The sequence below is a fragment of the Mobula hypostoma genome, chromosome 5 (genome assembly GCF_963921235.1).
Source record: "Mobula hypostoma chromosome 5, sMobHyp1.1, whole genome shotgun sequence".
In the NCBI taxonomy this organism is placed as follows: domain Eukaryota; kingdom Metazoa; phylum Chordata; class Chondrichthyes; order Myliobatiformes; family Myliobatidae; genus Mobula; species Mobula hypostoma.
Genome location: NC_086101.1, coordinates 110,063,293 through 110,079,111, shown reverse-complemented (window position 1 = coordinate 110,079,111; position 15,819 = coordinate 110,063,293). Strand labels below are relative to the sequence as shown.

Genomic DNA, 15,819 nt, shown 5'->3' with positions numbered 1-15,819 from the left:
CCCCCGACTCCGCCTCCAGCTCTTGGGCTCCATCACCCCTCGGGACATTTCTCTTGCTCCTGCCCCACCCGCCGCTCTCTACACTTGGGTCGGCTTGTGCGGCCAAAGTGGGGAGTGAGGTGAATTCTCCTGTACTGAGGTTGAGTTGGTGACGGGAGAGTCAGTGAAGCGGGAAAGCAGCACCACAAACGAGTGAGGCGCAGGCTGGAGCAGGAGGCGGGAGTTGTGATAAATGTTGTGTCTCCACACGTATTGCAGAGTTCAAATGTTCTGAAGCCCGAAAGAGACACTTTTTGCAAATTATTGGGAGGAAATTGATTGGTTAATTAGCTGATTGGCAGCAGCCAGAAACAGAAGTTAGGAGCCTGCAAAGAGACATTGATTCTTGCCAAACAATCGCTTATCATTAGGATATAAATATAGAGGTGCCTTTCGTGAGAGGGAGAGAGAGAAAGATGGAGAGATGGAGAGATGAAATCCAGAATTAAAAAGTCTATTTGATCACTGTGGCAACTAGGTTGCGATAAAGAAAACGAAGGACGGCGTTTATATAAAATTCAGAGGATGGTGGGAAATCAGGTGGGACGTTTGTATAAAAGGACTACTGACATGTTTTTGTATTGGACATGCTATTAAATAGTTTATTTATTGAGTTACAGCGCCGAATGGGCCTTTCCGGTACTTCGAGACGCGCCACTCAACAGCCCCTGATTGAACCGTGGCCCAATCACGTGACAATTTACAATGACCAATTAACCCACCAACCAGTCCGTCTTCGGACTGTGGGAGGAAACCGGAACACCGAGAGGGAACCCACTGGGTCACAGGGTGAACGTCCAAACTCATTACAGACATAGACACCAGTATCAAGCGTATTCATTCTGTTAGAAACCATTATGGGAAGCATATATGGGCCTCTAAATAGTAGCCAAAACGTAGTGTTGAGATTGCAAAGGGAGTTGGAAAGGGCATGTAATAAGGGTAATTTCAGAATTGTAATGGAGAACTTCAATACGCAAGGGGATTTGGAAAATCAATTTGGTGTCGGTTCGCAACAGAGAGAATTTCTTGAGTGTCTTCGAGATGTTTTTTTTAGAATAGTTTGTGTTCTAGCCTACTTGGGGAAAGGCTATCTTAGATTGAATGTTGTGTAATACGCCGGATCTTATCAGTCAGTTTAACGTAAAAGATCCCCTGGGAAGCAGTGATCATGCCGCAGTTTGAGATGGAGATTCCAAAGTCACGTGTATCAGTACAGTATCACAACGGAATAAAGGGAATTACAGAGGCATGAGTGAGCTGCTTTCCCGGGGGGTTGGAGGGGGATACTGGCGGAGCTGACAGCAGAACAGGGGTGGTTGAAGTTTCCGGGAATAGTTCACAAAGCCCAGGGTAGATATATCCCACAGAAGAAGAAGTTGTTCCCAACAAAAGGCAACTAAAAATCTTTTCGAAGGGAATAAATTAAATATGAGGGCAAACATGCCAATAATATAAAGTAGGATACTAAAAGGTTTTTTTAGATAAATAAAGAGGAAAAGAGATGTGAGAGTATTGGACCACTGGAAAATGATGCTGGTGAAGTAGTAATGGGGGACAAAGAAATGGCAGGTAAACTAAACGGGTACTTTACATCAGTCTTCACAATGGAAGACACTAGCAGTGTTCCAGAGGTCCGTCAGTGTCAGGGAGCAGGAGTGAGTGCCATTGCTATCACAAACAATCAAAGGAGAAAAGTGCTCGGTAAACTCAAAGGTCTTAAGGTGGCTAAGTCACCTGGGACAGATGGACTACATCCCAGAGTAATGCAAGAGTTTGCTGAAGAGATGGTGGATACATTGGGCATGATCTTTCAAGAATCACTCGATTCTGGCATGGTCCTGGAGGACTGGATAATTGCAAAAGTAACTCTGTTCTTTCACAAGGGAGGATGACAAAAGAGAGGAAATGATTAGGCCAGTTACCCTAACATCAATAGTTATTAAAGTGTTGGAGTCCATTATTAATGACAATGTCTTGGGGTACTTGGAGACCAATGATACAATAAGTCAAAGTCAGCATGGTTTCTGCTAAGGGAAATCTTGCCGGACATATCTGTTATAATTCTTTGAGGATGTAACAAGAAGGGTGGACCCAGGAAAGGTAGTGGATGTCATTTACTTAGATGTTCCTAAGGCATTTGATTAACTGCCTCCCATGAGGCTGCTTAACAAGATAAACTATGGTGCTACAGGAAAGATATTGGCATCGATAGATGAATGGCTGACAGGCAGGATGCAGTGATTGGGGATAAAAGAGGTATTTTCTGGTTGGCTGCCAGTGATTAGTGGTGTTCCTCAGGGTTCTGTATTAGGACTGCTACTTTTCAAACTGTTTATCAATGGTTTAGATAGTAAATTCATGGCTTTCTAGAAAAGTTTGTGGATGATATGAAGATAGCTGGAGATGTAGGTAGTGCTGTGAAAACAAAGCAATTGCAGCAGGGCTTAGACAAATTGGAAGAATGGACAAAAAAGTGGCAGATGGAATTTTGTGTTTTGAAATGTACAATAATGCATTTTGGGAAGAGGAATAATATTGTAGACTATTATCTAAATGGGGAGGAATCACCAGAGGTGCAAAGGGACTTAGGAGTCCTCATACAAGACTTCCAGAAATTTAATTCTGTGGTCAAAAAGAAAAATGCAATGTTGCCATTTATTTAAAGGGAAATATAATATAAAACAAGAAGATAATACCGAAGCTTTATAAGACACTAGTCAGGCCTCACTTGGAGTATTGTCAACAGTTTTGGGCCCATTATCTCATAAAGAATGTATTTTCAGTGCAGAGATTCCATACGAGGTTCACAAGGATGATTCCAGGAAGGAAGGAGTTAATGTATGAGGAGGGTTTGACAGCTTTGAGCCTGTACTTACTGGAATTTTGAAGAATGCATGGGAATCTCATTGAAACCTACTGAATGTTGAAAGTACTAGATAAGGTGAATGTGGAGAGGATATGCACTCTGGTAGAGGTATCCAGAACTAGAGGGCACAGCCTTAACATTGAGTGGCAACCTTTTACAACAGAAGTAAGAAGAATTTTTTTTTTTAGCCAAAGAACAGTGAATCTGTGGAATGCTCTGCCAAAGACTATGGTAGGGATAATGTCCATGGGTATATTTAAAGCAGATGTTGGTAGATTCCTGATTGGTTAGAGCATCAAGGAATATCGTGAGAGGACACGTCTATTGATTGAACATGGTCTGGATCAGCCAGATGAAATGGCAGAGTGGACTCAATGGGCTGAATGGTCTAACTCTGCTCCGATATCTTATGATCGTACGATAGCAGCATCTGTACGAAGTGCACTGTTCAGGAATTGGTGCCATATATGTTGCTTGAATGTAGTTTCTAAGAGGAGCGAAAGAAACTTCAAATTGCTAAATTGAAATCTTTGGGACAGAGGAAATTAAACTGGAAATATTAGGATATGACTCCTATCGTAATATGCATGTGAGTGTGCATTTTACTTTCTGAAAAGCATTAGATTTCTTGATATTACTTGAGATATTTTGTGGGGGGCATGTTGGATTTCATATTTCTACTTCCTGTCACATGGGGTGCTGGGAACAGACCCAAACGCAAGACACAGACACTGAAGTACAAGGAACTGGACCTGACTAGAGCAGGGAAGTGACAGGATTCAGGCAAGGAGCAGGGACAAGAACTTGGGCTAGGGAAAGCGGAACCAGGACTAGGAACCATGGGCTAGGAGACAAGGCTTCGACTCCAAGCCTGGAGTAGGACCCAGAGCCTGGGTCTTGCCTCAGGCTCGGACCCCGGAACCAGGCAAGGACATGAGCTGGGCCGCGGGATCGTCGAGGCTTGGGTCCCCGAGTCTCGAGCTGGGCCGCGGGATCGTCGAGGCTTGGGTCCCCGAGTCTCGAGCTGGGCCGCGGGATCGTCGAGGCTTGGGTCCCCGAGTCTCGAGCTGGGCCGCGGGATCGTCGAGGCTTGGGTCCCCGAGTCTCGAGCTGGGCCGCGGGATCGTCGAGGCTTGGGTGCCTGGAGCTCAGAGACAGACTGGGAACTGAACATCAACATAGAGCTGGGATTTATTCTTCGATAAGCCAGGACTCATCTTTAACATGACACTAACATGAGATAGGACAGAACATAGACATAGAGCCAGGACTTATCCCAAGACAAGCCAGGACTCAACTTCATCTCCACACCAAGGTGGGACAGGTCCCTCTATCAGCTAACGGCAGAACGGCCGGACTTACCTAACAGAGGCAACGACAAGACAAGGCAGATACCCCCCACAGGGCAATGGAAAAACAGCCTGACTTACCCCACAGAGGCAAGGACAAGAAGTGACAACACCAAAGAACAACAGACAGTTCCATCTCTGCTCTGAGGTAGCTCCAAGTCTCAGTTCAGCCAGCAGCCTCAGCTGGCTACAGAAACAGCCAGATCCCTACCTAGCTCAGAGTGGCTGGTAATCATTCAGCTGGCCTGGGAAACAGCCAAATCCATACCACAAAGACTACTCCAATGAGTGGCAACAAGGCTCCATGGAGCAGTGGTCCTCCACCCAGGCCTAGAGATCACAAATGGTTTCACTAGCCTTCCATCAGCAGGTTGCTCCAAGGGGAACTGACAAGACAAACCAGCAGCCCACACTCAGCCCCAAGGCTACTTATATTGCAAGCCCAAAGATGGGAATCAGGTGCCTATGATTAACTTAAACAAGGGAAGCTGGAATACCCGGCGTTGTGAGTCCACAGACCAGACCGTGAACTGGAATGCGGACTCATGGACCGGACCATGACACTTCCAGTCTCTTTGTTTTACACTCCTATTCAGCAGGTGGTGGTAATGCACCTTATTTTAGTCTGACACTGCCATCAAACTTTATAAGATGAAGTAGAAGAATAAGAATAATAACCATTGTGGGAATATGGAACACACTACCAGTACACTGGAAGTTCAAGAGTTTCAGGGGCAGTGGTTAGTTTTTTTTTTGCCATTACTAGGGAGATGTTTCTTGGAAAACTGAAAGTTCTGAAGTGAGATAAGTCACCTGGACCAGATGATCTTCACCCCAGTGTTCTGAAAGAGTTGGCTGAAGAGATTGCTGAGGCTTAGTAATGATCTTACAAGAATCCATGGACTCTGGCAAAGTAGCATTGGACTGGAAATTTGCAAATATCTCTCCACTCTTCAAGAAGGGAGAAAGACAAAAGAAAGAAAATTATTCGGAAGTTGGTCTGATTTCAGTGATTCGGAATATGTTGGAGTCAATTATTAAAGATATGGATTCAGGGAACTTGACGCCACATGATTTAATAGGCCAAAGTTAGCATAGTTTTACTTCAGGGTAAATCTTGCCTGTTTGAATTCTTTGAGAAAACAACAAGCACAATAAACAACAGAGAATCGATGGATGTTGTGTACTTCAATTTTCAGAAAACCTTTCTCAAGGTGCCATAAATGAGGTTGCTTAACAATTTAAGAACTGATGGTATTACAGGAAAGATATTAGCATGGATGAAACATTGGCTGATGGGCCGAAGGCAAATATTGGGAATAAAAGGAGCCTTTTAAGTTGGCTGCCTGGAGATGAATGGCGTTCCACAGGAGTCAGTGTTGGAATGACTTTTTACATCAAACATCAATGATTTGGATGACAGAAATGACGACTTTGTGCCTAAATTTGTTACAAAGATAGCTGGAGGTGTAGGCAGATTCGAGGAAGCAGAGATGCTATGTCATTTTAGACAGACTAGGAGAATGGGCAAAGTAATGGTTGATAGAATATGGTGTCAGGAAGTGTGTGGTCATGCACTTTGTTCGATGAAATAAAAGCACATACTATTTTTAGGTGATCTGAAAAGTCAAAGTTCTGAGCAGCAAAGGGACTTGGGAATCCTCATGCAGGATTCCGTAAAGGCTAATTTGTATGTCAATCTGTGGTGAGAAAGGCAAATGCAATGCTAGCATTCTTTTGAGAATAGAAAAGGAACGATGTAATGTTGAGGATTAATGTTAAAGAACTTCATGTGTGCACAGATAAAATGAAAAACTGGTTCACAGCCACATCACACACACATAGCATCACATAAGCAGCATGCACAAGCAAAACATTTATTATACACAAATTGTATACAATTCGTTAGAAAGTGAAGTCTATTTCAGTGCAAAGTCACAGTTGTCATAATGTCACTGAGCTCTACTGATGAGGGCTGTGCCGGTTGGTTCAGGAACCTAATGGTTGAATGGAAGTAGGTCTTCTTTTTACTCAGTGATATGGGATCTTAGGCTTCTGTACCTCCTGCCTGTGAGCAGATTCCATGTCTTGGATGCTGCGCTATTCAATGATGGATGTTGCCGCCTTGAAGCAGCCCCTCCTGTAGTCTTTACCGATGGTGCGTAGTGATGGGCCTGTGATGTACAGAATGACATCGCACGATAGACAGGTGGGGGAGGGGAAGGAGGACGAGCTGGGAGGTGGAAGGTGAAGCAAGGTGGGTGGAAAAGGTAAAGGGCTGGAGAGGTAATAACCTGATATGAGAGGAGAACGGACCATGGGAGAAGGGGGAGGAGGAGGGGCACGGGGGGAATTGATAGGCAGGTGTGTAGAAGGGGTAGGAGGCAACAGTGGGGAAAAGAAGAGGGAAAGGGAGAGAAAAGAATTACCAGTTGGAGAAATCGTTCTCCATGCCATCGGATTAGAGGCTACCTAGACGGAATATAGAACATAGAACAGTACAGCAGATTACAGGCCCTTTGGCCCACAATGTTGTGCCAACCCTCAAACCCTGCCTCCCATATAAACCCCCACTTTAAATTCCTCCATATACCTGTCTGGTAGTCTCTTAAACTTCACGAGTGTATCTCCCTCCACCACTGACTCAGGCAGTGCATTCCACGCACCAACCACTCTTTGAGTAAAAAATCTTCCTCTAGTATCCCCCTTGAACTTCCCACCCCTTACCTTAAAGACATGTCCTGATGTGAATATGATGTGCTGCTTCTCCATCCTGAGTGTGGCCTGACCATAGCAAATGCAGAGACAGTTAGAAGGGGAATGGGGATATGGATTCTAAAATGATATCTAAAACCCTGCCCTCTGGCTGAGGAGTTGGTGCAGGGGAGCAGGGCTTTAGATTTTTGGATCATTGGGATCTCTTCTGGGGAAGGTGGGATCTGTACAGATTGAATGGGTTGCACCTGAACTCGAGGGGGAGCAATATCCTTGCAGGTAGGTTTGCTAGCATTGTTCGGAAGGGTTTAAGCTAACTTGCAAGGGGGATGGGACCCAGAGCGATAGAGCAGTGAAAGAGGTGCAAGGAGTAAAGCCAGATCTAACATATAGAGAGGCTTTGAGGAAAGAGAAGCAGAATAAAGGGTGTAAAGGTAGGAAGGCAGAAGGGCTAAAGTGCGTGTACCTCAATGCAAGAAGCATCAGGAACAAAGGTGATGAACTGATAGCTTGGATACATACATGGCATTATAATGTAGTGGCCATTACAGAGACTTGGCTGACACCAGGGCAGGAATGTATTCTCAATATTCCTGGATTTCAGTGCTTTAAAAGGGATAGAGAAGGGGGGAAAGGGGAGGAGGGGTGGCATTACTGGTCAGGGATACTATTACATCTACAGAAAGGGTGGATAATGTAGCAGGATCCTCTTTTGAGTCATTATGGGTGGAAGTCAGGAACAGGAAGGAAGTGGTTACACTATTGGGGATATTCTATAGGCCCCCTGGTAGCAGCAGAGATACCGAGGAGCAGATTGGGAGGCAGATTTTGGAAAGGTGCAAAAATAACAGGATTGTTATCATGGGTGACTTTAACTTCCCTAATATTGATTGGCACCTGATTAGTTCCAAGGGTTTAGACGGGGCAGAGTTTGTTAAGTGTGTCCAGGATGGATTCCTGTCACAGTATATGGACAGGCCGACTAGGGGGAATGCCATACTAGACCTAGTATTAGATAACGAACCGGGTCAGGTCACAGATCCCTCAGTGGGTGAGCATCCGGGGGACAGTGACCACCACTCCCTGGCCTATAGCATTATCATGGAGAAGGATAGAATCAGAGAGGACAGGAAATTTTTTAATTGGGGAAGGGCAAATTATGAGGCTGTAAGGCTAGAACTTGCGGGTGTGAATTGGGATGATGTTTTTGCAGGGAAATGTACTATGGACATGTGGTCGATGATTAGATTAGATTTTGAGGACACGCAGTCCTCTTTTATTGTCATTAAGAAATGATACAATTTTCCTCCAGTGTGATAGCACAGAAACACAAGACAGACCAAGACTGAAAAACTGACAAAAACCACATAATTATAACATATAGTTACAACAGTGCAAGCAATACCATAATTTAATAGAAGAGACCATGGGCACGGTAAAAAAAAGTCTCAAAGTCTCTCAAAACTCCCAATATCTCACGCAGATGGTAGAAGGAAGAAAACTTCCCCTGCCATGAGCTTCCAGCGCTGCAAACTTGACGATACAGCATCCTGGAAGCACCCGACCACAGTCCGACTCTCAATCCGTCTGAAAACTTCGAGCCACCGACCAGCCCTCCAACACTGAGCACCGAGCACCATCTCTGCTGAGTGCTTTGACCCCAGCCCTGGCCGCCAGCAACAGGCAAAATCGAGGATTTGGGGCCTTCTCTCCAGAGATTCTCAATTGCACAGTGGCAGCGGCAGAGAACCGGGCATCTCAGAAGTTTCTCCAGATGTTCCTCCGTGCTTCTCATGTCCGTCTCCATCAAATGAAGATTGTGTACAGCCCTCTATTTAACAAATGCAATATCATTTCACCGGAGAGGCTGCACGCTGCGTTGCGCCGCCATCTTCTCCTCCAGGGATCTCCTGCAGGATGTTAGGGATAAATTTGTCCTGGTGAGGAAGATAAAGAACGGTAGGGTGAAGGAACCAGGGGTGACAAATGAGGTGGAAAATCTAGTCAGATGGAAGAAGGCAGAATACATGAGGTTTAGGAAGCAAGGATCAGATGGTCTATTGAGGAATATAGGGTAGCAAGAAAGCAGCTTGAGAAGGGGCTGAGAAGAGCAAGAAAGGGGCATGAAAAGGCCTTGATGAGTAGGGTAAAGGAGAACCCCAAGACATTCTTCAATTTTGTGAAGAACAAAAGGACGACAGGAGTGAAGGTAGGACCGATTAGAGATAAAGGTGGGAAGATGTGCCTGGAGCCTGTGGAAGTGAGCGAGGTCCTCAATGAGTACTTCTCTTCAGTATTCACCAATGAGAGGGAACTTGATGAAGGTGAGGACAATATGAGTGAGGCTGATGTTCTGGAGCATGCTGATATTAAGGGAGAGGAGGTGTTGAAGTTATTAAAATACATTAGGACAGATAAGTCCCCGAGGCCTGACGGAATATTCCCCAGGCTGCTCCATGAGGCGAGGGAAGAGATTGCTGAGCCTCTGGCTGGCATCTTTATGTCCTCGTTGTCCACAGGAATGGTACCGGAGGATAGGAGGGAGGCGAATGTAGTCCCCTTGTTCAAAAAAGGTAGTAGGGATAGTCCGAGTAATTATAGACCAGTGAGCCTTATGTCTGTGGTGGGAAAGCTGTTGGAAAAGATTCTTAGAGATAAGATCTACAGGTATTTAGAGAATCATGTTCTGATCAGAGACAGTCAGCATGGCTTTGTGAAGGGCAGATCATGTCTAACGAGCCTGAAAGATTTTTTTGAGGAAGTGACTAGGCATATAGATGAGGGTAGTGCAGTGGATGTGATCTATGTGGATCTTAGTAAGGCATTTGACAAGGTTCCACATGGTAGGCTTATTCAGAAATTCAGAAGGCATGGTTATTCAGAAAGTTATGCATGGATATTCAGAAGGCATGCTTATTCAGAAAGTCAGAAGGCATCCAGGGAAGTTTGGCCAGGTGGATTCAGAATTGGCTTGCCTGCAGAAGGCAGAGGGTCATGGTGGAGGGAGTACATTCGGATTGGAGGGTTGTGACTAGTGGTGTCCCACAAGGATCAGTTCTGCGACCTCTACTTTTCGTGATTGTTATTAACGACCTGGATATTGGGGTAGAAGGGTGGGTTGGCAAATTTGCAGATGACACAAAGGTTGGTGGTGTTGTAGATAGAGTAGAGGATTGTCAAAGATTGCAGAGAGACATTGATAGGTTGCAGAAGTGGGCTGAGAAGTGGCAGATGGAGTTCAACCCAGAGAAGTGTGAGGTGGTACACTTTGGAAGGACAAACTCCAAGGCAGAGTACAAAGTAAATGGCAGGATACTTGGTAGTGTGGAGGAGCAGAGGGATCTGGGGGTACACATCCACACATCGCTGAAAATTGCCTCACAGGTAGATAGGGTAGTTAAGAAAGCTTATGGGGTGTTAGCTTTCATAAGTCGAGGGATAGAGTTTAAGAGTTGTGAGGAAATGATGCAGCTCTATAAAACTCCGGTTAGACCACACTTGGAGTACTGTGTCCAGTTCTGGTCGCCTCACTATAGGAAGGATGTGGAAGCATTGGAAAGGATACAGAGGAGACTTACCAGGATGCTGCCTTGTTTAGAGAGTATGCATTATGATCAGAGATTAAGGGAGCAAGGGCTTCACTCTTTGGAGAGAAGGAGGATGAGAGGAGACATGATAGAGGTGTACAAGATAATAAAAGGAATAGATAGAGTGGATAGCCAGCACCTCTTCCCCAGGGCACCACTGCTCAATAAAAGAGGACATGGCTTTAAGGTAAGGGATGGGAAGTTCAAGGGGGATATTACAGGAAGGTTTTTCACTCAGAGAGTGGTTGGTGCGTGGAATAAACTGCCTGAGTCAGTGGTGGAGGCAGATACACTAGTGAAATTTAAGAGACTACCAGACAGGTATATGGAGGAATTTAAGGCAGGGGGTTATATGGGAGGCAGGGTTTGAGGGTTGGTGCAACAATGTGGGCCGAAGGGCCTGTACTGTGCTGTACTATTCTATGTTCTAATTAAAATGGTTAACCACAGATGGAGTGGAGTTGCTGGTGACAGTGGCCAGCAAATTCACCTCCAGTCTCACCACGATTTGGTGAGGTTGCATTGAATAGAATAGCCCAGCAGATTTGCAGGTAAAGTGAGGCCTGAACTATAAGGACTACTTGGGGCCCTGACTCGATGCTGGACAGGAAGTTGAATTGGCAAATACAGCTTTTCTTTCACTTGCAGGGTATGAGCCAGAAGGGCAGGAGCGAGAGTAATAGGGATGGTGGAATAAACAGGAATTTATGGAAGGAGCGAGCCCTGCGAAGCGTGGACGGTGAGGGTGAGGAGATAAAGATCTGTATGGCGGCGGGATGCCATTGAAGATGGTGAACTTTGTGTTGGATGTGGAGGCAAATGTGGTGATAATTGAGGACATGTGGAACGCTATCCAAGCTAAAACTACTGGAAGATGGTGTAAGTGTGGACATATGGGAAATCGAGGAGATGTGGGTGTTGGAAACATCAACTCAAACCCAGTTTGAGAAAGAAGACATCTCTGGTGTCCTGCAAGGGAAATCCTCATCCTGGGAACAGTGTGGTGGATGAAGTGCAGATGGTATAGACGAAGGAACTGAGGAAAGGGAATTGCACTTTTACATGAGACCAGGTGGTGAGAGGTATACTCCAAACTAGCGGCATGAACATCGATTCCTCCTTCCAATATTTTCCCTCTATTCCTCACTCTGGCCTCTTACCCCTTCTCCTAAGTAGTCCAATCAACTCCCTCTGGTGCACCCCTTCTTCACTATCCCTCATGGTCCGCACTCCTCTCCTGCATCAGATTCCTTGTTCTCCAGCCCTATAAGTTCCGCACCCTCCTGACCTCAACTATCACCTTCCAACTAGTTCTCTTTCCCATCCCCCACCTTTTTATTCTGGCCACATCCCCTTCCTCCCCAGTGCAGAAGAAGTGTTTCAGCCTGAAATTGTAACCATGTATTCATTTCGATTGATGCATTTTGATCTGCAGAGCTCCTCCAACATTCTGTGCGTGTTCTTCTGGATTTCCAGCAACTTTCAACGTCCTGTGTTTATGGCATTGCACTACTAATATATTCTTCCGCAAAACTAAAGAGGAAACAGTTCAAAATAAATGCCAACACCATTAAACAGTATTGGTCATTCAAGCTATGAAAATATCTCACATAGTTCTGGGGTTTTTATTACACGGATAATAATAAGACGTTGCACGTAAACCATACATTTTTGGAAGAGATAGGATCACTTGGATTCTAAGATTGGCTCTGGCCCTTCCGCTTCCACCTCTGTCACTGTGACGTGATCTCATGTGGCATTGTTGAGTGATCTCCATTTCACCCGGTGCCCAGACGACCAGGGTTACACCGTCTGACCCGACACTGTCTGGGAGAATTCATTCTCAGAGCTGGGTCTCCTGGACTGTCTCCTTGTTCACTCTCCGAGTGTTGGCATCTGGAAACAGGCAGATAGATTCTTAATTGTGAACTCAACTGGCAGAGATGGTGCGACTGGTAGTCAGGACATCTGCTTATCCAACCAGGTGACAGCAGAATAGTACTGTGAAAAATTCTTAGGCTCATACATGCACTGCAGCGAGGGCGCCTGAGACTTTTGCATAGTGCTGTGTTTGTCATCATGGAGCAGAGTGGGAGTTTGTAAATCTATGGGCAGCGAAGGATGTATGGAATATTGAGAGTGGAGTGTTGTAGGAGGGACATAGTATAGGTGGCAGAGAAGGAGTGCTGGGGTAGCACTGGTGTAGACACACCCAGCCCTGAGACACCAGGCAAGGTCCAGTCCGATTCCAGACAATTGCTTTATTGATCATTGTGGAATGTCTCTCTGCTGCTTCCAGCTCTTTCCCCTCTGCCTTCCCCTTTTCCCAACAATAATTCCCATCTCCCTGCCCCCTTCTCACTCTTGGTCCACATTAGAAACCCATAGTAGAATCAGGCATATCATCACTCACTTATATCATGATGTGTTTTATTTTTTGGCACAGTAGAGTATAATTCATTAAATTACTACAGCACTGTGCAAAAGCCTCAGGCACAATACTGTGCACCGAGTGCTGATGAGCAGACGGACGTGGTGAGCAATGGTCTGTACCCATCTCTGTGGTGCTGGGAATATGCTGCTGAGCAGCACCCCAGAGAACACAGAGCGGAGTGATTGACTGGAGTACTGTGCAGACGTGACAGGAGAGTTCCTGCACAGGTCTGACAAAGCTTTTCGATGGGAAACCCAGTCTCTATAAAGGAGAGGTTCCACCTAGCCAAGCAGTCATCGTGGGAGCAGTGAGTCAGAGTTGAAGGCTTTGGCCCAAACAAAGCTTGGCAAGAACAGGTGGAGTCGAGGTAACTTCATTCCTTATTCAATTCTAGACAAGGGGTATATCTACAGAGCCAGTGTCTTGTTTTGACTATCAGATGTGGGATTTCCAGGAAACTCCCTGCCTCCCCACATCTGTGCAGATGCATCGAGATGCAGCTCCTTAGACACAGTGTTGGGGATCTGGAGCTACAGCTCAATGACCTTCAGCTTGTTGGGGAAAGTGAAGCAGTGATAGACAGAAGCTACAGGGATGTAGTCACCATTTTGAGTACCCCATTTTGAATACTGTTGAGGGAGGGAGGGAATGACCTAGCTGGGGGGAAACAACCATGGCTGTGCCTCTGGCACTGAGTCAGGCCCTGTGGGTCAGAAGGGTAAGGAACTGAAGAGGCTGGCAGCAGTAATTAGGGACTCTATAGTCAGGGGGACAGATAGATGATTCTGTGGACGCGAAAAGGAAACACATATTGTAATTTGCCTCCCAGGTGCCAGGGTCTGAGATGTTTCTGGACGTGCCCACAGTAACTTGAAAAGGGCTGTGGGGTGAGCAGCCGGAAGTCGTGGTACATATTGGTACAAAAAAACATGGGAAGAGAAAGTGAGGCGATCCTGAAAAAAAGAACATAGGGAGTTAGGAAGGAAGCTGGGAAGCAGGAACTCAAGGGTAGTAATCTCTGGATTGCTGCCTGTGCCACTGACAGTGAGGATAGGAATAGAATGAGGTGGCAGACAAAAGCATGACTGAAGAATTCGAGCAGGAGCAGGGGTTTAAATTTCTGGATAATGGGACCTCTTCTGGGGCAGGTGGGACCTGTACAACAGGGATATGTTGAACTTGAATCGAAGGGGGGCAATTATTCTGGCAAGACTGACAAGAGCTGTTGAGAACAGTTTACACTAATATGGCAGGATGATGGCCACCAGGATGATAGAGCTAAGGTTGAGCCAGCAGGTTTACAAGTAGATGATGGGTGCAAGTTGAATGCAAGGAAGGACAAGCCAACGATTGACTACAAATGCAGACAGAGTGAGGAGTTAAATTGTACCACAGAGGCAAAGTTCAAAAGGGTGAAGAATGCAGGACTGAAGCTGTTGTATTTAAATGCCCATCGCATTCAGAATAAGGTGCAGGAACTCGTGGCACAATTAGAGAACGGTCAGTTTGACATTGTGGGCATAACTAAGTCGTGGCTGAAAGAAGGCCATAGCTGGGAGCTTAACATCCAGGGATATACTTTATATCGAAAGGCATAAAGGCATAGAAAGGCAGGAAGGCATAGGCAGTGCTGTGGCTCTGTTGGAAAGATATGGATTTACATCTTTAGAAAGAGATGACATAGGGTCAGAGAATGTTGAATCCTTGTGGGTGGAGTTAAGAAATTGCAAGGGTATAAAAAGCATTAGGGAAATCATATATAGGCCTCCAAATAGTAGCCAGGATGTGGGATTGAGATTGCAAAGGGATTGCGAAAAGGCATGTAATGAGCGTAATGATACAATTGTAATGGGGGACTTCAATATGCAAGTGGATTGGGAAAAGCAGAATGGTGTTTGGATCACAAGAGAGGGAACGTGTTCACTCGCCGCACGCTGGAGGAACTCAGCAGGTCAGGCAGCATCCGTGGAAACGATCAGTCAACGTTTTTGGCCGGAACCCTTCATCAGGACTGTAGAGGGAAGGGGCAGAGGCCCTATAAAGAAGGTGGCGGGAGGGTGGGAAGGAGAAGTCTGGAAGGCTCCAGGTGAAAAACTAGTAAGGGGAAAGATAAAGGGGTGGGGGAGGGGAAGCAGAGAGGTGATAGGCAGGAAAGGTGAAGAAGGAATAGGGGAAAGCACAATAGGTAGTAGAAGGAGGCAGAAGACTACCTAGACAGTATATGAGGTGTTGCTCCTCCAACCTGAGTTTAGCCTCATCATGGCAGTAGAGGAGGCCATGTATGGACATATCCGAATGGGAATGTGAAGCAGAGTTGAATTGGGTGGCAACCGGGAGATCCTGTCTGTTGTGGCAGACAGAGTGGAGGTGCTCGACGAAGCGGTCCCCCAATTTGCGTCGGGTTTCACCGATGTAGAGAAGGGAGCACCGAATGCAATAGATGACCACAACAGACTCACAAGTGAAATGTTGCCTCACGTGGAAGGACTGGTTGGGGCCCTGAATGGTGGCAAGAAAGGAGGTGTAGGGACAGGTGTAGCACTTACGCTTACAGGGATAAGTGCCAGGTGGCAGATCTGTGGGGAGGGACGTGTGGACCAGGGAGTCGCGGAGGGACCGATCCCTGCAGACAGCGGAGAAGAGTGGAGAGGGAAAGATGTGCTTAGTGGTGGGGTCCTGTTGAAGGTGGTGGAACTTGCGAAGGATAATGTGCTGGATTCGGAGGCTGGTGGGGTGGTAGGTGATGACAAGCGGAACTCTGTCCCTGTTGTGGTGGCGGGAGGATGGGGTGAGAGCCGAAGTGAGGGAAATGGAGGAGATGCGGGT

General features: G+C 46.1%; 1 protein-coding gene across 4 annotated transcripts in view; it reads right to left on the bottom strand.

Annotated features, from left to right (window-relative positions):
• Positions 1–12,181: 12,181 nt before the first annotated feature.
• LOC134346253 (uncharacterized) overlaps positions 12,182–15,819 on the bottom strand; it is a 53,814-nt gene continuing 50,176 nt past the window's right edge. For all 4 annotated transcript variants that reach the window (XR_010017879.1, XM_063047583.1, XM_063047585.1 and 1 more), the window contains one exon: positions 12,182–12,455. Coding sequence is in view for 1 of the 4 variants with exons in the window: in XM_063047585.1 (XP_062903655.1) it covers positions 12,403–12,455 (53 nt within the window). In the remaining 3 variants the exon portion in view is untranslated. The remainder of the gene's footprint in view (positions 12,456–15,819) is intronic.